Below are 27,888 nucleotides of genomic sequence, written 5' to 3' on the forward strand. Positions count from 1 at the left end.
TATAAGGAACTGAAATATTTATTCGATGGTATAGAAATAAACAGAATTTATTCGATGACGAATTGTAGAATCGATAGTTATTCGATAGCGAATCGTAGAATTTCTCCCAAACCAAACCACCTGGCTTTCTTTCTGGTCAGGTGTAGGTATGGCCCATAACATCTTCCAATCCTTCCAACAAAAATGCCGATTTTTTTCATTCTTTTACGGGACAACGATAAGCCTTTTGCTATTTAATTAGCCCATAAATTCCTCCCAAGATCAAATTTAACACAAAAAATCCCATTCTGATCTTTGGTCTCTACAAATTTACACGCTTTTGTTCCGTGGCTATTTGCCTCAACAGAAGGTTACGAGATGCCATTTGTACCTAGTGCTGCAAATTGGTAAATCTAAGTATATCCACTAATTCTTTTTAATTCAAGCAATTACATTAATTTTCTGAAAAAATATTCAATTTAAAAAAGGTAATATTATTAATTGAACTAAAAACGTCCATAGGTATCTTATGTTCACCAATTTGCACCGATATTTGTGCCTAACCGGAAAAAGGTACTGGGAGCTTTTTTGGAACGTCAAATCGTCACTGTCCCATATCGGTTGCAAACCGTTAATCACTAAATAAATCAACTAGGATGCTGGAAGAATATAATGCTATACTGTACCGGTGAATTGACCACTTTTACACAAAAAAAAACATAAGATTGTAATGCACAATTGGTGCACTTTGCACCAACCATTTAATCCGGTCGATAGCTTGGTCTCACTCGCAAATGACCTCAGTGACACTTGGGGTGCCACGTTGGCAAGGAAATTCCATTAAGTTTGCCGATAGCATGGCCTCATGATGAGGTAAGTGGGGTTTTTTAATGAGAAGGAAATTCCATTAACCAATAACTCTGGCTAAATCACCAGCTAGGATAAAAATAAAGTGAGACACATGTACCTATCAAAATATAGGATCAGACGATGACAAGCTCACTCTAAAAGTAGCTAAGTAGTCCGCTGCTGAATTATCACATTAACTTCACGCGTTGCCATGTCAGCAGCTAGTTTGTTGTTTGCAAGTCGCATATTTTCCCGGGCTAGAGGTCAATTCACCTGGTCCCATATGCAATTCTCACTTCATCAGAAAAGAAAAGCTTCAAACCTTGCTTCTCGGCGAACATTGGTTTGTGGCCCCCCAAGGAGTTCACTTTTGAGTCCACTTCACTTTGTTTTCCAAGCGGAATGTGGTGTGTGAACCATCCAAGATGATCATATCTAAACCTGAGCATTTTGTGGGCCGCGCTTGCAAAAAGCCCTATTTTTTCAGCATGAAACCTCTGCCTTCTACGTCATACACCGTTCCGATTCAACTAATGCAACGATTGACCAACAAGGAATGTAAAAACGGATATGCAGACGAATCGCAGGTCTTGGTTAATCTCGTTAATTTATCTGCAAGTCCATGTCTTGGCTGATTTGCTCTTTCATAACTGTTCAATCAGAAGTTTTCCTAGACTCCTATGGAAATTGAACTTTACTGTGAAATTCTTTCATAACGGTTCAATTACTTGGGTTACCATGTGTGCAATATACATACTCAGGTGAGAACCAAGCTTTACTCGGGTGGTTAGTAGTGCTAGTTGATTCTTTATCCACCAAGGATTAAATATTAGGTTTGTTTTTTATGTATGAATTAAGATGGAGTTTTTTTAAGTAGGTGACGTACCATTCGATATTGAGTCATCTATGTGATTTTGTTAATTTTTAAGCTACACATCTTCGATCTTCAATAGAACTTATGTGAATATATGTGCATAATAATACGTGTATATTCATGTATCTATTAGTTATACTATATATATATATATATATAGAAAAACTAGTATGTACTCCTGGGTATATGTACTCCCACCTCTCATATACTACTTTTACATATATGAGAGAGAGAGATTGAAAGGGCTCATATGGCGTCTATAGAGGATTTTCGTCCAACCGCTTTTCGGAAGGCGACTTGGCCTAGACTCAGCACGAACAAACGGTTCCAGGTCATTCTTTACCAACTAACCAGCTGCTTAGTCAATAGAGTAGTCAGTTAACTAGATAATTAAATTAATCAGAAATCAGTACGTGTGAAAGAGCCATTTGTTACATGATAAACGTTTACACAGTAGAAACACCATCAGGAATCCCAACAGGAACAATTGTGGAAACACCATTTTGGAGCGATTATCGTTTACGCAGTAGTAGATGCCGGATAGTAATTTTGACGGCAAAGATTTTTTTTAACCATGACGGCACAGACTTTTTTTTAAGAAGAGGGCAACCGAGAGCACACGATACGATAATCGCTCCAAACTGACAGTGAAGTCCGAACTAACCTCCGATATCCATCCCACGCTTTCCCGTTTCCGTCCTACCAACCCTGCACGGAATGGAATGGACAGGTGATTTAAATTGGTACAAATCGTTAGATTTGGAATAGACGAATCAAATCTGATACTATAACATTATAGTGTCCTAACTACAGTACCAATGATACAGTATACTCGTATTTAAAGTAATGATACTATTTATTATTTTTTTTTTTCATCCCCGAACGGGAGGAGAGCAGCGCAGAGGAGCCTGCCTGCCTGCTGCCCTGCCTGCTCTAACCACCACCACCAGCAGCCCAAGGCGAAAGAATCCAGCCGAGCCACCGCCCTCCCTCTATTCCTCTACTCCCTCGACCGCCTCCCCGATCCGCGTTGCCTCGCCGTCTTCCTCTGACCCGCCGCCTGGGAGCCCCGCGGTCGGTCGGTGCGGGAATGCGGGTTCTTGGCGCGGCGCCGCGGTGACTGGTTGGGTGGTAGCGGTAGTCGCCCCGCGCCCGCGATGGGCTGCTTCCCGTGCTTCGTCTCGAGGCGCGAGTGCTACGGCGCCAAGGGCGGCGGCAATGGCGCCGCCGGCGGGTGGGCGGCCGCGTCCTCGTCCGCTGCCGTCGGCGTCGGCGGCAGGGAGGAGGCGTCAGCGGCGGCGCCGCGCGTCGAGAGGATCCCCGCAGGTGCGTGCTGCTTGCGTCTCTCTGTCGGATCGGCCTCTTGGTTTGTTCTTGGGATCGGATCCGTGCGAGGCTTGATGATGCTCTGGTGGCGTTGGTCTCTTCGTGGTTGTTAAGTTACCCACTTAGTTGGTGACAATGGACTTCCTGATCCTCGTGGTTGTGGATGTGATTGGGGAAAATGACAGGAGCAGTGTGCGATTTAGAGGTTCATTTAGATCTTTCAGGAACAGAGGGGAAGAAGGGTATGAACTTGTATGTCAAGTTCGGCAGCTCTACATGATGATAACACATTGGATTAGAAGCAGGGTTCTTGTTTTTTTCATGATGATTAGGATCTTGGCTTGCTTCATCATGACTTGTCTTAATCAGGATGATAACGCGAACAATGCCTTTGTGCAGGGGCCGACAAAGCACGGGCGAATGGCAATGCCGGCGCGAAGAAGGAGCTTTCGGTTCTCAAGGACGCCAACAGCAATGTCATCTCCGCACAGACCTTCACCTTCCGCCAGCTTGCAGCCGCGACGAGGAACTTCAGGGATGAATGCTTCATTGGAGAGGGAGGGTTTGGGCGTGTTTACAAGGGCTCTCTGGACGGCACGGGGCAGGTAACGCGTTTTGTCGGCAAAGCGGGGCTTCAAGTTTTCTTGTTTCTTGCCGTTGGACTAGTACAAAAGTTGATCGGATGTACCAGAGGTGCCAATGATTTGTCTAGGACATTCAAGAAAAGCAGTGTTTGCACATGAGAGATGGATGCCCACAGGCAGAAAAAATCTATGTTCTTCACTTATATCTGATGCAATTTATGTTGGCCTGATAATTGCGAACAGTGTAGGCTGCTTCGCAGGTCCCTTTTTTTATTGCACAAGATGAATGGCATGAAACACACAAGTGATGCATGCCATTTGAATTGAACAATGAACATAACTAATTAAAAATCCTAAACTGTGAAATGAGGCACGTCATTTGTATGTTTCTGAAATGATGATGCATCTGTTACAGGTTGTTGCTATCAAACAGCTCAATAGGGATGGTAATCAAGGAAACAAAGAATTTCTGGTGGAAGTTCTCATGCTCAGTTTGCTGCATCATCAAAACCTTGTTAATTTGGTTGGTTATTGTGCTGATGGAGATCAACGCCTTCTCGTGTATGAGTACATGCCCCTTGGATCATTGGAAGACCATTTGCATGGTAAGACTGTTCTTTCTTTTCTATATTGATCCTTTGCATGTTAATGCCTGTTAAGTTCCATGTTCATGTTTATTTGTGGGTACTGTGCTGTTCAGTGCATGCTAGTACTTGTTTTTCACATGCTCGTTTGAGTACATGTTCTCAATCTTTGCCCCCATCTGTCTGCCAATGTATTTCGTTTACTCCATGTGCATGAATGATTATTTCTATGATTTTGAGACACTTTTCTCTCCATATCCTTTTGTCCATGCAGCAGTACATAATGTTCACAGTAGCCAATAGGTTTTTCCAATAGAAAATCACGGTTGTGCCTTTCCGTTTTCCAGCATTACCTAATTACAGTAGCATGCACTTTTCATATTTGCATGCTGTTTCTTGTCATGGTATAATTAAATTTCCTAGTAACTTGGTTACATCAACCATTTGAGATATGACTGTTTATTGTGTTCCATTCTGGGGAAATCTCCCAAGAGTACATAAGGCCATATCTTTCTTTTGTGGACCTTTTGTACTGATTTCTCGTTGAAACTTTGAAAATTGTTCATTTGTATGTAACTATAGTATTGATGGCATATCCTTATCCTTTATGTGGCTGAAAAGGAATTGGTGTTGGATAAATGATCTTTGTTCAGGTCCATTTTTGTTGCTAAGCAGTAGCTTATTTAATTTTCCCTTTAAAATTCCTTTGAATGAAATACAATTACTGCTATGTAATGATTATGTGATAGTTAATTTGATTGTTTGAATAAAAGGATCATGTATATTACTGAGTTGATGAACAGTATGTACCTTCTGTGACCGAAGAAGAAATTGGAAAAATGATCTTTGTTCTGGTCCATTTTTGTTGCTAAACAGTAGCTTATCTAATTTTTCCCTTCATAGTTCCTTGGAATAAAATACAATTATTGCTAATGTAATGATTATGTGAAAATTAATTTGATTATTTGAGCAAAAGGATTATGTGTATTACTGAGTTGATAAACTGTGTGTACCTTCTTACTTCTGTGACCTAAGAATAAACCATTGCTAGCTAGTTAGTCATGGCAATTATTGGAGCCTAGCAAAGAAATAGATTGCTGACACAACAGTAATCCAATTTAAGATTTCTCATGAACTTGGTATGTTCTGGCAATTTTGTGCACAGAAAGCACGTATTTGTTATGTCATGTGACATAGATTATAGTGACACAACTGTCACTAGGAACATTTTCTTTTGGTCCATTTCTACTTCATTTCATCTCTTTGTGGGCCAATATTGGGGTAAGGAAGTTAGGGACCAATAATCTTCCAATGTTTAAGTGCTGCAAGTGCGAATCAGTAGTTTGTAAAAAATTCTGCTGGGAAATTCATTCATATTATTCTCGAACGCAAATTCATTCATATTATAAACACTTTTAAAGTCTATTCCAATTAAGTAAGTGTGCATGTGTAGCAATACTATCGACAGTGAGGTATTTTCCATTTGCTGAATTAACTTAACACTTAATGCAGATCTCCCTCCTGACAAGGAGCACTTGGATTGGAATACTAGGATGAAAATCGCTGCAGGTGCTGCTAAAGGACTGGAGTATCTCCATGACAAGGCACAGCCACCAGTTATTTACAGGGACTTCAAGTCATCAAATATTCTATTGGGCGAGGGTTTCCATCCAAAGCTGTCAGACTTTGGTCTTGCTAAATTGGGTCCTGTTGGTGACAAGTCTCATGTCTCAACTCGTGTTATGGGAACATATGGTTATTGTGCTCCTGAATACGCTATGACAGGACAACTTACAGTTAAGTCAGATGTTTATAGCTTTGGAGTTGTCTTGCTTGAGTTGATTACTGGCCGAAAGGCCATTGACAGCACCAGACCACACGGAGAACAAAACCTTGTATCATGGGTAAGTTTGTTCAGACTATTCATGTATAGTTTGTTGATTTTCTTTTAGTATCCAGTATCTGACTGCCATACTATTGATTAACCAGTATTTTGCTTGTTGGTATTGATATATCAGTGTCTTCTAAGGATTTGTTTGGCAAGTGGATATCTAATTTGATGGGAAACTGGAACTAAATCTAGGAGGTGTAGAAGAATACCCAGTTATTTTTGATATTGCTCTTTAACGCTATGTTGAAGTGTTGGAGCTGATTGTGATAGAAATTATGGCAAACAGAAATGCACTCTACAGTCTTTTTATGTTAGTGTTTGTTCTTTTTTACAAAATTTTACACTTGATGTGTGTCCTAGCTAGAGTGCTTGTATGTCTAGGAAAAAGAACGAGCATTGGGTATTTTCCATATGCTTTTCTTGGATTGATCAATTGCATGTAATAACGTTATTATTCTTTGTTCATTGGCAGGCACGGCCTCTTTTCAGTGACAGGCGAAAGCTCCCGAAGATGGCTGACCCAGGGCTGGAGGGACGATATCCTATGCGTGGGCTTTACCAGGCACTCGCAGTGGCGTCGATGTGCATTCAATCAGAGGCTGCATCACGTCCACTCATCGTCGACGTTGTGACTGCTCTTTCCTACCTGGCAGCCCAGGCATACGACCCTAACACGGCCAACATTTCCAAAAAGGCAGGCGGGGCCGACCAGCTGAGCAGGGTTGGTGACAGCGGAAGGGTGCTCTCCAAGAACGACGAGGCAGGCAGCTCCGGCCACAGGTCATCAAACAAGGACCGGGATTGCTCCCCTAGGGAGCTCCCGGGGATCACGAACAAGGACCTGGACAGGGAGCGAATGGTGGCTGAGGCGAAGATGTGGGGGGAGAACTGGCGGGAGAAGCAGCGCGCTGCTGCCAATGCGCAGGGGAACCTGGATGCTTCAACCGGAGCCGGTTAGCGTCAGGCGGGCTGTCTGGCCCGCACACGTTCTCTATCTCAAGACTGTATTTTTTACCTGAGTGGCGGGGATGAAGAAACGAATTTGCTTTCCGGGGTTGTTAGATGTACATTCTTAGGGGTAAAACAAAACCAATACCGAAAAAAAAAGGAGAGAAGAGAAGCATTGGGTGCCTGTAAATTCTCGGAAATTTTGCAACGGTGAAGGATAAATTCGAACCTCGTTCTGTCGCATTTGTCTTTTGTTTGCCCCTCGTTCTGTTTAACACACGGTGGCTTTTTGTTATTTCGTGGAAAGGTTCTGGTGGCTCAGCCTGGTCTGATCAAAGTATGGCAACCTCACATCACCTTGATCCGGTGACAGTTCTGTATGATTTTTCTAGCTTGTCGACCACCGGTTCTGGAATCGATCAGAAAGTTTGGGATTGTACTGGCTCGAGGCTTTCCTTGGAAGTCTGGATATAGATCGCCATTCTTATTCAGCGGTCTATGGAAGTTGCTTTCGGCACCGTTTGGAAGTGGAACGCAGCAAAATTTTACGAGAAACAATATAATTTCCGTGGGAATCATGCGAAATTCTTACGTTATAACCAACTTACAAATTGGCAAATAGCAAGCATCTTACTATTGTTGATTGAAATTACAGGCATTACTACTACTAGAATGTTTTCTTAGACATCAATTAGTCTTTCTTCATCCACCGTGCCATGCTCGTCAGTCGGAAGGTTCAGAACCCCTGGGCGCGGCAGCACGTCCGGCGGAGGTACTCCCTGGCATCCGCGTCGCAGCCGGCGTCGGCCTCAACACGACCAAAGGCACTGGCGACGCACCCCAGGAGCCCCCCCGAGCGGCAGGCCGAACCCGGCGCGGCTCGCAGTCGCCGGCCGTAAGGCCGTCGGCTGCACTTGAACTTGCTGGGACGCGCGCTCCTTGCTCGCCTCTTCGGTCATGCTGCCGGTGACGTGGGACGTGGGTGGGTGATCAGCCGGTCCGCGTTGGTGGCAGGAGCTTGCTCCACTCGACTCTGCTCCGCTCGCTGGGCGTACGTGATGTTCGGCGCGCTATATATGTGGCTCCTGATCTGGTTCTTCTTCGCCGTGTCGGATTCGGAGGCGGATTCACGCGGGTGCTGGGCTCCTGCCACGCATGGTCCGAGCAAGTCCGGCTCGGAGACTCGAGGGGTTGAGGCGGCCAGCAGCGTCGCCCCGGACAATGGGGCGGGCCGTCTGACCTCTCACCCGGGCGGTGGATGGCCCAATCCAAACGTTGCCGTCCGGGCATGGCGACGACGACGCGTCGGAGGTTTGGTGCGACTGCGAGCGTGCATGTCGTCAGTATACCGAAGCGCCGTACTAGTTGGTAGCAACCAAAACGTGGCAGTCCACAGCAATTTTTTTTTGTTTTGCTTATCATTGCCAGGGAGTCTGGATAATTTGGTAGACGGTGCAGTTATCCGAGATGTAAAAGAAAACAGAGTAGTGACATCGACACGCGTGGCAGTATTTCAGACGTCCGACTCCTACCCCGTGAGCAGTCGCCGTCGATCAGCCGAAGGCGGAACATCCCAGTCCTCTATCATTTTAAATCATTTTATTTTATTAAACCAACTCTAAATTTTGTATGAATCTCAAAGCTAAAAGTCTAGCAACAGGATCTTACTCGAATCCTATTCCTATTCTCTTCCAACCACCGCTGTCCTAACCTGATCGCCCTCGATCGGCTTCCTCCTCATTTTACCCGCACCTTTTCTCTTCTCACACGCGCAGCACGACTGATCCGGCGAGGCTATATATAGCGTCCGTCCTCCCTCGCCTTCGCCTCCACAAATTAGCAAAGCTTTAGAGCTCTTGCCCTTGATTAATCGTCCTCTTCGTCCATCCCCTGACGGCCTGACCAAAGCCAAAGCGAACATCGGCCGATCGATCACCCGTGCAGCGTCGCCGTCGGCGTGATCAGCTGAGGATCGGGTCAACATGGCTCAGCTCAAGGCCGCGCGCGCCGCCGACGTCCCACCCGCTGCGCTGGACATCGGCGCCCAGCTCGGTCTCGTCTCCGCGTGCATCAACGGTAAGTACGGTAGAAAAGTGCACCACACGATCTACATGACTATTTTCTATGTTTATCTTCTAATATTTCTGATAAAAATATAAGACACTAAAAAAGATATATGAACATAAAAGAGTCAGATAATATAAGTAATATCGTGTCTAAACCGGCATGGCACGACGATGACACGACGTGCCAAGAGCCGTGCTTGAGCCTTCTTGAAATTGATTCGTATCTACATAGTATGACACGATATGCTAATTATATCTAGTGAGTATGATATGACGTGACACGAGACATGATAGAACTAAGCTGTGCCAACACGGTACGATCCAAGTGCTAGCACTAGTCCCGTCTAGAATTATCTCAGAAATGGTAACGAAACATTATAGGTCTGGTACAAATACTCCAGGTTTTCTTTTCTTTTTGCGAAGAACAAACAAAACTTTTAGTTAGCCTTGTAAAATTTCTACGTTCCAAACGGAGCTCCAGGTTGTATTTCAGCTGAAGAGACTTGGGATATACCGAGAGAACTCATGGATCCATTCGATCTAGAGTTGAACCCTAACAAACTAACCGGATACACTTTCAAAATACATATAAAAAACCTTGTTATCTAGGATCTAAAATAAAAGCAAATACATATAATAAAAGAATTTTTTTAATATTTTAAAAATTTAGGTTTCATAGAAACTACACAATCTCTTAGAAGATTGTCATTTTCATACATATTTAAATGAGCAGCAATTTCAACAATATTATACACTACTAAATAAGATGTTAGATAATAAACTCTCGATAAACTTACAATTGAATCATAAAAAATTTAAAAAATTCTAGTATCTTTTCGGCAACATATCAATACGCTTCCGTAAGTAAAGTTTGACCCCATACTGATGATAGTATGTATGAATAAACATACTAAATATGCTCTTATATGGTACAATATTTTTGAGCATCATGAAAGTAGAGTTTCATCTTACCGGTATGTCCACAGCAAACTTATGTAGACGCACACCCATTGCAACACAATATTGCTTATATGCTGCAATTCATTGGTTAGAGGAGTTTACAAAAGATATTGCAATACAAAAATCGTCTAGGTATTGCGATAACCTCTTCAAATCGGATTTTACTATAAGATTGATAATATGACAAGTACATCGTTGATGTAACAAGAAAGATTCAGCATATGTACTAAATAACGGAGTAAGAATATTTATAGCTCTAGAGTTTGCACATGCATTATCTAAAGTGATAGAAAATATTTTATTTGTCAGACCAAAGTCTTCAACTACTTGAGATATTTTTTCAATAATATTTTCACGGTATGCGCGTTGTCAATCAACCTGAAACCTATTATTCTCTTTTCTAATTCCCAAACATTATTAACAAAATGAGCAACAACACTAAGATAATCCTCTCTCGCCCTACCTGCCCATATGTCTGAGGTCAAAGCAACTGAAAATGTACATGTTTGTAACATTTTTTAAACTTTCTACGACACATATTGTAGTATTTTACCATATCCCTACTAGTTGTCTGTCTAGAAACATGCGTGAACCTAAGATTATAAGCTTGCTTAATGTAATTTTCAAATGTAGGAGACTCACCGATGTTGAGTGGTAGATCCGCTCTTGCAATAAAGCGGCATAACTCTTTTCGAGCATTGGCAGTCATACTCCCAATGATGAATAGAGCCGTCAGGATTGTACTGTAGCACCGTCTGCTTCATGACTGCTCCACTCTTTCTCTTTCAAGTTGTGGCGTGCCTCTTTAAATGTCCCATTCCACCTGAGGGCTTTGTAGATAATTCATATTTGCAAATATAACACCTAACATACCTGACACGTACCCTATCTTCCTCTCTGTAGAACCTTTCAAAGTCTTGCCAAACTTTAGAAGTACCGACTCTTAATCTTTTAGAGCCGGTATTTGCTGATACATGTGCACTTATAGAGCCCGACGATAGAGGTGTTGTTGCATCACCTGCATGTGAACCAACCGGAGGTTCACCGTCGGGTCCATCATCACCTGCAGCACTGGTATCAAAAGGGCCGTAATTCCCTGTGAGTCTTTGGAGAAACAAATCATAATCAATGGATGTATTATGATCATGATCACCAACATATATGATCAGTGTCGAATGACACTAAAAAAATATAAATATTCAGAGTTAGAAATAATCAATTAATAAAACTAATAATAAAACACGAATGAACAATGATGAAAAAAAATCACCAAGATTTCTTCAACGTCAATATATCAGGATGATGGTTTTGGAATTGCTCGAATTTTTCGCAACAATTCAAACTAATTTTGCCAAATTATCACTAATTCTCAAGAACTTTGAGACAAGAATAAGAGGAGGAAGCAAGAGATCAAATGGTGTTGCTGGTGTGCAATAGAAGGGCAAGGTGATCCTCTATTTATAGATGAAAAATAGTGATGTTTGCAAAAAAAAAATTGAATTTTTTGAGCTCAAACGGTCACAAAACGGCTATAAAATTCAAAAATACCAGGTTAATAGGTTAAATGAGCCGTTCCAAACCCATTTAACCCGTTAGACCCGTGTCCCCCTGCGTGCCGTCCGTGCCCTCGCATGCCTCCTGGTGCCAGGCCCACGAACAACGGCTATAGGCGGCTCAGCCGTGTCTCCTAGGCCGGTCGTGCCGCCTGGGCCGGCGCGTGCTGCCTAGGCCAGCCGTGCCTCCTGGGCTGGTCGTGCCACCTGGGCCGCTGCGTGCCGTGCCGGACCGATTGCGCTTCCTGGGCCGCCGCGTGCCCGGACCGATTCGGACCGTGCTCGTGCCTGCTTGGGCTGGGCTGTGTCCGTGCCAGCCCAAAAAATACGGGCCGTGCTATGCCGGCCTGTCGTGCTGCGCGCTCAGCCCAGGCACAGCCCGGGACCTCGTGCCGTGCTGGCCCGACCCGTCTAGCCTCGGGCTGTGCCGTGCTTGGGTCGTGCCTACAGTGTCGTGTTTCGAGCCGGTCCAATAGGCACGGTCCATTTAGACGTCTTTAGTCGAGCTCAAGTTCGACGACGACGTGGTGTACAAGGAGGAGGAGCTCACCGGAATCCTACAAGCCGTTCTCAAGCTAAGGAAGCTGTTCGTCTGCAAGCATGTGTCACATTCTGAACACGCCTAGTGAGTACTGACTCTGCTGCTGCTTGTGTTCAGGTTGTCTTCGAGCATGCCATGGGCAGGCCGATCATCTTCTCCAGCTTCCAGCCGGATTCCGCGCAACTTATTCGGAAGCTGCAAGGCAGATACCCTGTAAGTGTTACTACAACATTTGCTCTTCTGATCAGGTAACCTGCATGCACAAGTTTTCGGACCGTGAGCAGTGGCTGACTGAACTTGCCCAAATTATCGTGACGCGATCAGGTGCACTTCCTGACGAACGGAGGCACTCAGGTCTACGCCGACCCGAGGCGGAACTCGCTGGAGGAGGCCATCAGGCTGTGCGTCGCCGGCGGCCTGCAGGGGATCGTGTCGGAGGTCCTGGCGGTGCTCAGGCAGCCGGCGGCGGTGGCCATGATCAAGGAGGCCAAGCTGTCCCTGATGACCTACGGGCAGCTCAAGTGAGTGATCGATCTGATCAGTCCCCTCAACTGTTTCACCACTGCATGCAATGCCGACGGCTAGGAACTGAATGCATGCTTGCTGTTGTGTGTTTTGTTTCCTGCAGCAACGTGCCAGAGGTGGTGTACGTGCAGCACCTGATGGGGCTGACGGGGTGATCGTCGACCTGGTGCGGGAGATCGCCGAGGCCGTGTCGGCATTCGCGGCCGCGCCAGAGTCGGGCTCGGAAGACGGCGGCGGGGACGCCGAGCTTATCCTCGCGGGAGATTTCGTTCCTGCTGAGGCTCATCCCCGAGCTGGTGCAGTAGCGTGTCTTACAGGTGAAGTGCCAGGATTGACTCAGTGCAGAGTCATCGTTGACTACTTGACTGTCCCAAGCCCCAGAGGTTCTGCCCATGTAAATCTGGGGCGCTGACACACGTCTTCGTGTAGAGAGAATGCTATTGCTACAGGAACTCATCTATTTTTCCTACCCATGAATGTCTCTGAATTAGAAAAGCTTTTTGGTTGTGCTTGTACTCTGAATATGTATTAGAAGCCATGTAAGTTCGTGTCCACAAGTGATTGCTACTAGGCTATTGAGATGACAGCCGAGTACGTGCGTTGTAAGTGGTCCATAAGCTAAGTGCTTGTGGGTTGGGTTGTACTATAAGTTCGTGTTCCATTGGGTGATCACAGGGCAAAGGTTTTGCATTGTGTCCACAAGTGATTGCTAGCAGTTGCCTGCCATCCAGGCAATGCAGTTGCAGTGGCTAGAACGACGACCGTACAGTGCGTCTCTGCCCCGCGCGATGGGCCATCGAAAGTACCGTGTGGTCGTCACTTCACACGCGGTCCCATCGATCGACATCCTGCCTGGAGACCTGGGCTCCTAGAGGTCGTCCAATGGCCGAGCAGAGTTGCGCAGCCGCAGGAACTTGTTTGTCCTTGAGGCCGCGGGATATATGCGTTGGGGATCGATCCCTGGCGCGCGTGAATGAAGGTGAAGAATGGCGCCTTCGTCGTCCGTCACCGTGCTGTGCACAGCAGCCAACTCCTTCCGAGCTCCGCACCAGCAGTAGCACTAACCGGCCTGCGACCTGTTGTGTGGACATGTCCTCGGGTATGTTTGTGTGCGTGTGTGAGATCATGTATGTGCCTTCGTGGCCTAGTAAGCGTGTGTGCATCCGACGATCTCGGCAGGGTGGTTGAGCTTCAGCTGACGGAAAACTCTGAAGTTCAGTTTCTGCTGATCGAGAGAGGAAGAAGTGGAGTGAGTTGTGGCCGGTAGAATCGGCTCACGTTTGTAATCGTGTGGGTAGTGGATAAGACAAAGTGCTTAAATAAATAGAAAAAACCAAAAAACCCAGCGCTACTCTCTCTGAAATCGTTTTACTCTGAATTTGCTGATTTTACTGTTCACCGACCAAAACACTGCAAAATTTCGTCATGCTTCAGTGGTGTCGCGCGGCGTGAGTTGCTGATCGGCTAGTTTCTGCTACAAAACGTGGCATCAGAGCCACGGTAACCATCGACGATGTCCGGTGACAATGGTGAATCCGGCAGCCACACGACATGCGGCAATGATGGCTCCAACGCACATGGCACCGACGGGAGCCAACATGTGATGATCCAGCGAGTGGTGAGAGAGTCGCTGCCCGTGCTGGTGCGCATGAATTACGCAGATTGGGCTCTCCTCATGAGGGTCAATATGCAAGCTCAAGACACATGGGAAGCGATTGACCTTGGCACGGCGAAGTACCATGCAGATCGGCTGGTGTTGGCGTCAATCTTGCGTGCGGTACCATCAGAGATGCTTCAAGCACTGGCGATGAAGAACTTGGCGAAAGAAGCATGAGAGATGATCAAGGTGATGCGCTAGGGGGTGCAATGGGTGCTAGGTGCGTGAAGCAAATGCCCAGAAGTTCCAACTCAAATTTGAATCAATTCAGTTCAAGGAAGGGGAGACGATCGATGATTTTTCGATGTAGAACTCCGAGCTGGCAAACCGACCCCGAGAGCTCGGCAATGAGCTGTCGGATGTCGGAAGAGAAGATCGTTCACAAATTCCTACGCGTGGTTTCGGACAAGTTTGTGCAGGTGGCAATCTTTGTTGAGATGCTGCTTGATGCCGCTCCGCTACACTATCAGTCGAAGAGCTGACCAGATGCCTACGCATCACCGAGGAGTAGTGTGCGCTAACCGAGGTAGGCTCGGGCGGCAAGTTGCTCCTCACTGAGGAGGAATGGATGGCACACACGAAGAAGAGGGAACATGGCGAGGTGTCACATGGTGGTGACCGGAACAACGCCGGACATGGCAACGATAGGTCATGTGGCTGGGACGACGGCGCTCACGGCGGCGCACGTGATCGATCAAAAGACAAGTGTTACAACTTCAACAAGTATGGGCACCATACGAAGGAGTGTCGTAAGCCTCATTGGGAACGGCAAGAGGAGGTGAACATCGCGAAGACTGAAGATGAGCAGCACACACTGCTTTTGACTAAGGTGCGCACTGATGAGCTAGTGTGCACGCCTCCTTGTCCTCAAATGCTGATGAACAAAGTGGTGAACACCAGTAGTGACATGCAGAGCGGTTTATGGTAGTTGGACACCGGCGCAAGTAACCATATGACCGACGATCGTGCCACCTTCATGTATCTGGACCAATCAGTGAACGGCGCAGTGAGGCTCGATGACGACACATCCGTGAAGATCTGTGGCAAGGGTACTATCACCCTTCAGTGCTGGAACAAAGATCACCGAGCGCTGACAGAGGTGTATTATATACCTTGATTGCAAAACAACATCATCAGTGTAGGGCATGTAGTTGGAGGAAGGAGGTTGCAAGGTGGTGATTGAAGATGGGTTCATGGAGATATATGATCAAGAAAGGGAATTGCTGGCTCGGGTGGCTCGGTTCGGCAATAGAATGCACAAGATGAACCTGAATCTGACAACACCAATTTGTTTGCTGACAAAATAAATAGATCAAGCTTAGACATTGCATGAGAGGTATGGACATCTGAACTTTCATGCACTTGAGAGGTTAGGGAAGTTTCAGATGGTTCAAGGTGCGCCTAGGATAAAGCATGCAAAGCAATTTTACCAAAATTGTGCATTAGGCAAACAGACTAGGACACCCTTCCCTCAGGTTTCTGCATATAGAGCGAAACAAGAGCTAGAATTGGTGCATGGGGATCTATGTGGTCCAATTACTCCTACAACACCGAGTGGAAATAAATATTTTATGCTGATAGTTGACGACTTCAGTAGATTTATGTGGATTTAGGTGATGAAGTCAAAAGGTGAAGCACTGAAGTTTTTTAAGAAGGTGAAAGCCTCTGACGAAAGGGTGGTAAGTGTCAGGCTAAGAGCACTTCGCACTGACAGAGGTGGTGAGTTCAATTCACTTGATTTCAATAGCTTCTGTGATGAGCAAGGAATTAAGAGGTATACGACTGCACCATATTCACCTCAACAAAATGGAGTTGTTGAGCGTAGGAACCGCATTGTGGTTGAGAAGCTAGATGAATGTTGAAATGTGGAAGTGTGCCCTAGGAATTTTTGGTTGAAGCAGTGAAGACAACCATGTATGTTCTCAATAGGGCACCAACTCGATCACTTGAAGGAAAAACCCCTTATGAGGCCCTACTGAAGAAGAAGCCTAATGTTGTACTTCAGAACTTTCGGTTGCCTGGCACACATGAAGAAGCTTGGACCAGGGTAGTCAAAGTTATCGGATAGGTTCGTTACAACTGTGCTGCTTGGATATGAAGATGGATCTAAAGCCTACCATGTGTTTGATCCAATTGCAAGGAAGATACATATAAACTGAGATGTTATATTTGAAGAAGAAAGGGGGTGGAAATGGGAGACAACACATGGGCTCAACTTTTGCTGATCCTGATGTTTTCACGGTGCATTACCTATATGAGGATGCTGCAGTTTTGAATCCAGACGACAAGGGTGAGGGACAGTAGCAAAGGGCGGCTTCTACTGGTGTGCTAGGCGGGCTACATTATTCTGCTGGCATGTCGACCGAGCTTCAACAAGTGTCTCCAGTAATGCCAATGTCTCCGGTTGTGCATACTGTCACTCCACCCATAGTAGAATCTCAAGGCATGGAGGGAAACCCACTTCGATACCAGATGATTGGGAGTATCTATGACAACACTCAACTAGTGCAGTTGTTGGATGAAATGGGTTCTGAAACTAAAGAACATGTGTACATGTGTCTTGTGTTCACTGAGGAACCATGAAGTGTAGATCAAGCACTCAATGAGGAGGTATGGAAGAAGGCCATGGAAGAGGAACTGAGATCCATCAAAGACAATAAGACCTGGGAGCTGGCTGCACTTCCACAAGGCCATAAATCCATCGGTCTGAAATGGGTTTTCAAATTGAAGAAAGATCCCGATGGTAATGTAGTCAGACATAAGTCCAGATTGGTAACTAAAGGTTATGCTCAGCGTCATGGTGTGGATTTTGAAGAAGTTTTTGCACCTGTGGCATGTATGGAGTCAGTGAGAGTGTTAATAGCTTTGGTAGCACATGATGGTTGGTAAATTCACCATATGGATGTGAAATCGCCATTTCTAAATGGAGATTTGGTTGAGGATGTATATGTGCAGTAGCCACCAGACTTTGTTAACCCAAGTCATCAAGGTTCAGTACTGAAACTAAGGAAAGCATTGTGTGGGCTTTGTCAGGCACCTCATGCATGGAACAAAATTGGATACATCTCTGAACTCACTCGGTTTTGTTGGTCGTCCAACCGAACATGCCATCTACAGAAGGAAGAAAGCTGATAATGTTCTGCTAGTTGGTGTATATGTAGATGAAGGTATGTTCAAGGTACTATCAAATATGGTTGCATTTTCAGAAAGGGTAGCCAAGAGGTGTTAAATCTTGTGGGATATAGTGTCAGTGACCTGGTTGATGATTTAGATGATAGAAAGAGCACTGGTGGGTGTGTGTTCTTGCTTGGAGGAAACTTGATTACCTGGAATTCACAAAAACAGAAGATAGTTGCTTTTGTCGTCTTGTGAGGCTGAGTATATGGCAGTTGCAATGACAGCTTGCAAAGGGATATGGCTGTCACAGCTCATTGCAGATTTGCTGAGCAAGAATCATAGTAAGTTTAAGCTGAAGGTGGACAATATGTCTGCAATTGAGTTAAGCCGAAATCCTATGTATCACAGTCGAACCAAGCACATTGATATGGAATTCCATTTCATCAGAGGAATTAGGATTTTAGCAAGTGGTTTGATGAGACCGGCACAAGTTGTACGGTTAGGTTTGTGATGAGACCACTACAGCATCTAAGGACCGGTTCATGGAGTGATCTTTCCGATTAAATAATAAAACCACAAGCCTAGTATGGGGCGGTCCTAGCTGATTAATTTGATTTATTCTCAGTATTGTGTAGACCATTTGGTTGTATAGAATGGAAGGATATACTTACAGAGTTTTCATTGGTGCAAGAAGGGGCTTTTGTTGATGAAGTGTTTTCACATGGCAGTGAAACCTTAGGGGGGATGCACATGCTGAGAGGGGCATTGTAAAGTCTTTGTAGTGGTTTCCTGGCCACACACCTCCGAAGTTTGTAAGGGTCTAACTAACACAGGCATAATGGAAATCATGGCTTGTAGGTAAAGTGTACATCTTCTACAGAGTGTAAAACTTATTAATCAGTCGTACTTAGGGTTACGAGTGGCAAGAAAAATCTCACATGACTTGAAGTTGATGGTTCGGTTGGTTTGGTCAATCATAGTGATATAAACTATGATTAAGATGTTGTTCAACATTGGTGGTAGGAACTATGGTTGAAGTGTTGAAAGGTTGGTTAAGTCAAGATGTTTAGAATCTTGAGGTGGTTATTTATTTATTATTATTCACATAATTATTACTTGCTTTTAAATTGTTTTAAAATAAATGATATTTTCCTGCAAAAGGGTCATATTGCCATATAATTGTCAAGCCTTCATATGTATATTATTTTCTCATAACTTGTTGAGCACGACATGTGCTCACTCTTGCTATCACCAAACACTCAGTTGGAGAAGATGTTGAAGAGTTCGTTGGAGTCGTCGTGAATGGTTAGAGTCTACGTAGTTTCGCTGCAGTTTTATTGGATCTTGGTATTTGAAGGTTACTTTTGTAAGACGATTAATGATGACTAAGTAAGTTATTATAATGATATTCATCTATAAAGTTAGCATGTGTTGTGATTGATTTTTTAGCTCAACATATACATGAGATGGATCATTGTCGAAGATTAGTTCCCAACAATGTGTCCGTAAATTGACTGGGTACCTTCAAAAGTAGGGATTAATCACGAAGCGAGACAAAATGATGTATACAGATTCAGACCTTCGATTGGAGTAATACCCTACGTCCTGTGGGGGTGTTGTTGCCTTGTATTGATGATCTCGAGTACAAGCAAGGTGGCTAAGACTATTATAAGGAGTTGATTGGATCTAATCTATCCTAGGGCTAAAGTTGTCGAGTAACTCCTCTGTTGTTGCCTTTCGTGTTGCTCGTATTTCCTTGTTCTTTCTAGTTGTCGTTCTCCTCCCCAGCCTTTCCGTCTTATATAGGGGCGAGGTACCGACTCCTATCCAGCCATAGTCGATAGGGAATTGTCTTCCTTGACATCCAAGTAGATATACCTATTTTGAATACAGATCGTATCGGTTTGGGTAACCAATATAATCCTTCTCGGTATGTACTTCCTTGATACCGGGTGTATCAGGTGCCGTTGATTCGGTTCCGTGATATCTGGAGCTGCCGATTATGCTTCGTACATACCTTGTCTGTATATGACGTACTCCTTATGCGCATATACCCCATAGTTAGATATTCGACAGTAGCCCCCTAACTCTACTCTAGAGGAGAGGTTTCCATAAGCACCTACTCGAGTACTCCCAAGTTTAAGTTTGGTCGAGTAAAGCAGATCAGGCTTACAATTGAAAGAATTGAGTATGGACGAATCCTTTCTCGAGTATCGAGTGGAAGCTCAGTCGGGTAGAGCGCCCTGTGGCTAACCGCACTCGAGACTTGAAGAAAAAGATTAGAGAACTTAACCGATCGACACCCGACTTCAAGTAGAGTTAAAAAACCTTTCAAAATTTGAAACGACAGGTATGGGCACATTTAATGCGGGTAGAAGGGTGTGCAGAGATTCACACATCATCATCATTCCTTTTTTCGCACTGATCGAGGTGTTGTAAAGGTGAGAATGGTTGAAACGACGGTAAATTTTTAGTTTTTTACCCGTAAGACCCGGACTTGCAGCAACCATTCTTCGTCCTTTGCCATCAGTCTTCCTACACAAGCCTCTCAACTTTCTCTGCCTTAGCACGCACCACCACTAGAAAAAAGTTTAGATCCATGGATCCCAACTCTTCCTCGATGATTGTGACTTCCTCCTCGCCAGAGAAGAAGTCGGATGCAGCAGCCGCTGGCGCCTCGCCCGATCAGTATGATGAGGCGCGGTTCATGATCGAGGCCTGGACACCCTCGGTGATGCAAGAGTCTCGGCTGGCGGAACTCGAAGCGGAAGGAGTGGTGCCACCACGCAACCTGGTTGAATGAAGGATAGCATCGGGTGAGAGATTCCCTTCCTACAAGATCGAGCATGAGTTCGTAGTTTTTGAGTCTTTCTTCCGTTGTGGTTTTAATATCCCTCCTTCCATGTTCCTGCTCAATGTGCTTGATCGATACAAGATTGAACTCCACCACCTGAACCTCAACTCCGTCACCATGTTGAGTGTTTTTGTTCATCTTTGTGAGGCTTTCCTTGGCAACAAGCCAAGTTTGAATCTTTTTCAGTATTTTTATAAACTGAAAAGGATTACCGAGAATAAATGTGTTGGGGGATGTGGTTTCCAGTTGAGGAGTGGGATGAGAAACTCCTATATCTTGGTTCCCCTAACTTCCTCTTGGTCGAAGGATTGGAAGAAGCTTTGGTTTTACGTCTCCAATCCCGCCTCGATCGGTTTTTCTTTAGTGTATAGAGGTCTTTTTCCCATCCAAAATCTTTCTTGGATGCAAGAGCATTGAGAGTCCAGCCACACCACCTACTTCGCCAACAAGATTGGCATGCTGAGGCATTTTGGCCTTGCTAGGTAACATGTGGCCAGAGACTTCATTAGTAAGAGATTAAGTCCCCTGAAGGCGCGAATGTGCTTGGCCTAGGAGTGCAGTGGGGATGAGGATGCTTCCATGGATGCAGCTGGATGTAAGGATTAGTTAGCACTTTGCCCTTTTCATTTGGCTATGATATTCGAGCTTTGTTAAGTAGACCTTTCTTTTCTTTTTCAGCCCTGCCTACATAGGAATTTTCCTCCTCTTCCTGATCCTAGTGCACCATAGGAGGAAATTTCTATAAATTTTGTTTTAGGACTACCTAGGACAATGAGGGGGGGGGGGGATAGTATATTTATAGTCGTGGATAGATTTTCTAAACTGACACATTTTTTACCTTGTCACAAGATCGATGATGCTAGAAACATAGCTGATTTGTTTTTCAGGGAAATCGTTCGACTACATGGAGTGCCCAATACTATTGTCTCGGATCGTGACACAAAGTTTTTGAGTCACTTTTGGAGATCACTTTGGAATAAATTGGGGACGAAGCTGCTGTTTTCTATTATGTGTCATCCCCAAACCGACGGTCAAACAGAGGTTGTCAACTGTACCTTATCGACCATGTTATGGGCTATTCTAAAAAAAATTTGAGAATGTGGGAAGAGTGTTTACCGCATATTGAATTTGCTTACAACAGGTCGGTACACTCCACCACCAAGGTAAGTCCGTTTCAGGTAGTGTATGGATTTAATTCTCGTGCTCCTATTAATTTACTACCTTTGCCTACTTTTGAAAGACTTAATTTAGATGCTAAGAAACGTGTTGAATTTATTCTTAAGTTGCATGAAACAACTAAAAAAATATAAAGAGCATGATTGAAAAGTATAAGATTGCTAGAAGTAAAGGTAGGAAGGAAATAAATTTGAACCGGGTGATTTAGTTTGGTTGCATTTGAGGAAGGATAGGTTTCCAGAACTAAGAAAATCAAAATTAATGTCTAGAGCTGATGGACCATTTAAGATTATTGAGAAAATCAATGATAATGCATACAAATTGGACCTACCTACAGATTTTAGGGTTAGTCTCACATTTAACATTTTAGATTTGAAGTCATATTTGGGAGAAGAAGATGAGGTTGAGTCGAGAACGACTCCAATTCAAGAGGGGGAGGATGACGAGCCCATGGCTCCTTCGGATACGAGCAATACCGCCAATAATCCTCAAATCATATAAGGTCCAATTACAAGAGCACGTGCACGACAATTAGACCACCAGGTGAACTCGTTCCTTACTATTCATGCTTCCCTGGATGGATTACTACTAAATTCTTGTGATGTGTTATTGCTTAGGAACGTGAGAGAAGCACCACAACCTTATCCGGACGTCACCCCTTGAAGGCCAAGTCTACTCGGACTCGAGGCTGAGCTCTAGTCATGGTCATGGTCAAAGTCGTGGTTGTGGTCGAAGTCGTTGTTGTGGTCGTGGTCGAGTCCCAAGACAGCACGTCAGTAAAACGGGCATAACTCTCTCATATGAAGTCCGTTTTAGGCAATCTTGGACATTCTGAAAAGCTTACAATGAGCCCTTTCCAATGGATATGAGCTCGACCAAATATTCCTTATAGTTTAGTTAGAGTCAAAGAAATAAGGTGATGCGCCACTGTATCGAACCCTATTAGGTCTTGTAATCATGTCGGGGTCGGAGTCCAGGTTGTGTACCCCTCTTTCCACGGCTACACAACCCTAGGTCAACCTCCTCATGTCCCTTCTATATACACACAGTAGCTGTCATAGTTTAGGCTCGAGTTTAGCTTAGATTATTCTGTTTTAGATAGTTTCACCGTTTATCGATTTGTTGAACCCCAACTCGAGCACTTCATTGGTAATTAGCAATATTCAGATTTCATCTACCTGTTCTTGCTTGTGTTTTTGATTCACTTGCAGGAAAAGCCTTCTTGGTGAGGTCAACCACGTCTTGGCACGGTTGATAACCATGAAGTAGTGGTGCAGTGGTTGCAAGTGCTCTCGATCTGTTCTGTTCGGAGCCTTTGGATCATCAACGTCGAAGCTCCACCAATCTACTTATCATATTACCGTTCGGAAGATTAGGCAAACACGCATCAGTACCCCTCCACCAGCACCAGTCCTGAGATCGAGGAACGGATACTCTTAGGACAACTGTCACGAGTCTTCATCGACTCAGCTGCAGCCAAGCCTCGGCAGTGGTGTCTTTAGTACTCCAGAGGCTAATGTCCAGGGCGCTCATCTGATTCTAAGATCCTTCTCCGAGTTGGATCTGGCGAATCCTTTAACCCCGATGTTCAATCAAGTGAAGACTTCACTCCATGCAGCTCAGATCCATACTGCTTGAGTAAACAACCCTAGCAGTTCTAGGCACCCAAGTCGGCAAAGCGCTGGTTTGAGGAGCCTCAGACGTGGACATCCCCGAGTTGAGGAATCACAGATGGGAAGCTCGGGCGGTTGGGGTTGAGCGTAGCCTTGCGGGCCCGACTGTAACTATCCTATTCATAGGCGCTTGAACCAGGAAGACCTGAGAAACCGCATCCCTCAGGATCAGCACGATCTACAGAGAGTGATAGAGAACTATCACGAGAAACATCGTGAGGATGACCGACGCTATAATAAGCGTAGATCTCCAGGACAGGATGATAGATGTGACTCCCCTGTTCAAAGCAACAGGCGTGATAGTCCTCCTCCTTCGCCTCCTAAAGAGTTTGATGAGGGTTGCAAAGCCTTCGCACTTGAGCTTCGGTCGATGCGGTGGCCCGAGAAGTTCAAAATGGGTCCTATCCAAAAATACGACGAAAAACTCAATCCCAACGATTTGCAGGTCTGTACCACTGTTATTCGAGTGGCAGGCAGTGACAACAAGGTGATGGCCAACTAGCTGTAGACTGTGTTGGATGGGCTAGCATGGTCCTCATTGTTGAACTTGCCTCAACTAGATCTGATCATGGGCCGAGCTGAAGGCTCAGCTCATCGCCAACTTCTAGTGCACGTTCGAGCGCCTAGGAATAGAGGATGATCTTCATCAGCTGAACCAAGGTAAAGAAGAATCTCTTCGAGACTTCATCCGAAGGTTTAGCGACATGTGCAACATGATCCTGTACATCTCCGATAACTCAGTCATCATCACCTTTAAGCGAGGTGTCAATGACACAGATCTGGTCGGCAAGTTAGCCACTAGAAAGATCCAAACGGTTAAAGACCTCTTCGAGTTGGCTGACAAGTCTACAAAGCATGCTAAAGCTCAGGCACATGCCACAAACCCTTAGCTTGGCAAGGATAATCTCGAGTCCTAAAAAAATGGGGGAAGAAGAATAAACTTGGTTACAAGTGCAAAGGTCCATACACGACCCGTAGCTACAGTCGATAGGAGCAAGTCGCACAACACCGAGGATAATAAAGACCTGAGCCGAGGTGGTGGAAAGTGGTGTCCCGTCCATTGGACTAACCAACATGACTTCAACGAATGCCATGTCAGTAAAAAGAAGGTCGATAATAAGCTCAAGGATGCTGTTGCTGAGTATCACAACAAACAAGCCAAGCCGGATGCTAAAGACAACGAGCTCGAATTTCGCAGGGCCGATCAGAGCTTGGCACACACCTTCAGAGGATCTGCCATGTAGGAGTCCAAGAGACAGTACAAAACCGTCAAGAGAGAGGTCAACCTAGCTCTAACAAGGCCTACTCGATGCTTCAAGTGGTTAGAGGTCCCGATCACCTTCAACCAAGTTGACCACCCAACTGCGGTTCCACACCCTGGTCGATGCCCGGTCATGGTCTAGACTACTATCTTTAACATCAAGATACATCAAACATTGGTTGATGGGGGTAGTTTGCTTAATCTCATCTTTGTGAAGATGTTAGACAAGATGAGAATTTCAAGGTTAGAGCTCAAGGCAGGAGCTGAGCCTTTTCATGGTATAACCCCAAATTCATCCAATATACCCCTTGGCTAGATCGAGTTGCCAGTCATGTTCAAAGAGCCTAACAACTACCATACATAGAAGTTAACCTTTGATGTCACAGACTTTGAGATAGCTTACAATGTGATTCTAGGCCGTCCAATGCTAGGCAAGTTCATGGCCGTGGTGCACTACGCGTATTAAACACTCAAGATCCCAGGTCCCAAATGGGTCATAAATGTCAAAGGGGATCAGTATGAAGTGGTCAAGTGCAATAAGTAGAGCTTGGATATGGTTGAGCACTTCTGTCGGATGGCAACTACTTCAAAAGGTGTAGAGTCTAAGCATCAGAAGCATCAAGCCATTGTTGAGGTTGAGGATTCCAAGTTCGTAAGTCTTGCTGGTACATCCAAGTCTAGCGAGGCTGCCAAAGGAGATTACAACGACGATGCTAGGGACAAGAAGATTGATGGTGGTGTCAAGGAGATACCCCTCAACCCGTCTAAATCAGCCAACACGGTGAAGATAAGGGTTGACCTTAATCCCAAATAGGAACTCGAGCTCATCACTTTCCTTCGAGTGAAGCAAGATGTGTTTGCATGGCAACCGTCCGATATGCCCGGAGTCCATAGGGAGGTGATTGAGCATCGATTAGCTGTCAAACCTGATGCCAAACCCATAGTGCAGAAGCAGCAAATGTTTGCATAGGATAGGAAGCAACCTATCCTGGAGGAGGTCGGCAAACTCCTAAAAGCGGGCTTCATTCGAGAGGTTTGTCATCCTACGTGGCTAGTAAATCCCGTCCTTATGAAGGAACCCAATGGCAGGTAGAGAATGTGTGTCGACTTTACCAACCTCAACAAAGCCTGTCCCAAGGATCCTTTTCCTCTTTCTCGCATCGACCAGATTGTCGACTCTACGACGGGTTGTGCCTTGCTGTTTTTTCTATATGGCTATTCAAGGTATCACCAAATTATCATGGGGGTGGAGGATGAGGAGAAAACTGCATTTGTTACTCCCTTTGGTGTATTTTGTTATGTAAAGATGCCTTTTGGTTTAAAGAATATTGGTGCTACTTTTACCGACGGTGTATCCAAAACTGCTTCAAGCCCCAGATTGGGCACAATGTTGAAGCTTATGTCGATGATATTGTAGTCAAGTCTTGAACCGAAGACACATTGATTAATGATCTCAAGGATACATTCAACAACCTCAGGAAGTATCGTATGATGCTTAATCCTGAGAAGTGCTCATTCGATGTTCTATCCGGTAAGCTTCTCGGCTTCCTGGTGTCAAGCCGAGGAGTCAAGGCCAATCCACGTAAAATTGAGGCGCTCGACAAAATGTGATCACCTCGAACACTGAAAGAAGTTAAAAAAATGACAGGAAGGAAGTATAGCAGCCCTTAGTCAATTCATCTCTAGGATGGGTGAGTGAGGGATTCCTTTCTTCAAGCTGCTGAAGAAACACGACCGGTTTGAGTGGACAAAAGAAGCGGAGAACACCTTCTAGGATTTAAAAAGTTATTTATCATCTCCGTTAATTCTAACACCGCCTAATGAAAAAGAGAAGCTATTTTTGTATATTGTAGCAACCCCATAAGTTGTAAGAACAGTCCTTGTGGTCGAGCGGGATGTCTCGAGAAAAAGGCCAATGTCCAAAAACTTGTTTACTATGTAAGCGAAGTCTTACATGACACTAAGCTACGGTACCCACAAGTGCAGAAGTTGCTATATGCAGTCTTGATGCCTTTCTAGAAGCTACGTCACTATTTCCAAGTGCATAAGGTCACTGTTGTGACAACGCATCCGCTGAAGGATGTCACATGCAATAGGGAGGCTATTGGACGAATCGTGCAATGGGCGATCAAGCTCAATGAGTTCAATGTACACTACGCTAAGTTGGGAGTACTAGCGGAATTCATTGCCGAATGGACAAGCGTCGAAGAAACAAAGCCAAGTGTGGTTGAGGACCACTAGGCAGTCTTCTTTGATGGTTCGCTCACGCTTCAGGGCTCGGGGGCTGGCATTGTACTTAAATCTCCAACAGGTGACGAACTCAGGTACGTTGTTCAATTACATTTTAAAGCTTCCAACAATGTTGTAGAATACGAAGGACAGATAAACGGGCTCTGCATAACTTCATCACTTGGAATCAGGTGACTTCTCATGAAAGGAGACTCACAGCTAATCATAAACCAGGTGCAAAAGGACTACCAGTGCTCGAACAACAACATGGCAGCTTATCTGAATGAGGTTCGAAAGCTTGAGGAAAAGTTTGAAGGGCTAGAAGTAATGCACATCAGAAGGAGTGATAACTCTGGTGCGGATGAACTTGCTAGACTCGCTTTTTCTCGAGCACTAGTGTCCATGAGAGTCTTTGTTGAGAAACTCCTCCAACCATCTGTCCTGATAGTTCGGCAAAAGGGTGTTGCTCAACTTGACTAGTAGTCTAGCCACGACCATGAGACAGAACTTGCAGACATGGTAGCTGCGCTACTTGAACATGAGCCAATTTGGATGACCCCATTCCGAGCCTATCTCGAAGGTCAAGAGGTCCCTGACGATGATGCGTCTACAGAGAAAATTACTCGTAAGTCCAAGCTATATGCTTTGGTAGATGGCAAGCTCTATAGAAAGGGGAGTAACGGAATCTTGATGAATTGCATCACTCAGGAAGAGGGCAATAAAATATTGCTCGATATCCATGGAGGCATGTGTGGTAACCATGCATCTTACCGCACCTTGTTCAGAAAAGCCTTCCGCTAGGGATTCTATTGGCCGACTGCCCTCTAGGATGCTTCTGAGCTGGTCAAAAATTGCGAAAGCACCCATTTTTTGGAAGGCAGACTACTCGACCAGCCCAAACTCTACAAACAATTTATCTTTCTTGGCCTTTCTCCGTTTGGGGCTTAGATATCCTGCGACCGTTCAAAAGGGCACAAGGTAGTTATAAGTTCCTATTCATGGCTATCAATAAGTTCACTAAGTGGATCGAGGCCGAATCCGTGGGGAAGATAACCACAGAAGTGGCTAAGAAGTTCATGAGGAGCATAATTACTTGATTCAGAATTCTGCATCAGATAATTACAGACAACAGTAACCAGTTCAAAAGCAGGACCTTTATAGCGTTCTGTGAAGAATTTGGCATCAAAACTTATTTCGCTTCAGTAGCTCACCCTCAAAGTTACAGTCAGGTTGAGCGCGCT

At 44.9% G+C, this 27,888-nt stretch overlaps 1 protein-coding gene and 1 pseudogene across 1 annotated transcript; both read left to right on the forward strand.

Annotated features, from left to right (window-relative positions):
• Positions 1 to 2,571: 2,571 nt before the first annotated feature.
• LOC133924106 (probable serine/threonine-protein kinase PBL7) lies at positions 2,572 to 7,306 on the forward strand. Its single transcript, XM_062369489.1, has 5 exons — positions 2,572 to 3,028; positions 3,428 to 3,633; positions 4,028 to 4,217; positions 5,709 to 6,100; positions 6,560 to 7,306. Exons 1-5 carry the CDS (start codon positions 2,860 to 2,862, stop codon positions 7,043 to 7,045), a joined length of 1,443 nt encoding a protein of 480 aa, XP_062225473.1. The 5' UTR covers positions 2,572 to 2,859; the 3' UTR covers positions 7,046 to 7,306.
• Positions 7,307 to 9,017: 1,711 nt separating this feature from the next.
• LOC133925441 (glycerophosphodiester phosphodiesterase GDPD1, chloroplastic-like) lies at positions 9,018 to 14,016 on the forward strand (annotated as a pseudogene).
• Positions 14,017 to 27,888: the final 13,872 nt, after the last annotated feature.

Source organism: Phragmites australis, chromosome 7, assembly GCF_958298935.1.
Source record: "Phragmites australis chromosome 7, lpPhrAust1.1, whole genome shotgun sequence".
NCBI classification, from domain to species: domain Eukaryota; kingdom Viridiplantae; phylum Streptophyta; class Magnoliopsida; order Poales; family Poaceae; genus Phragmites; species Phragmites australis.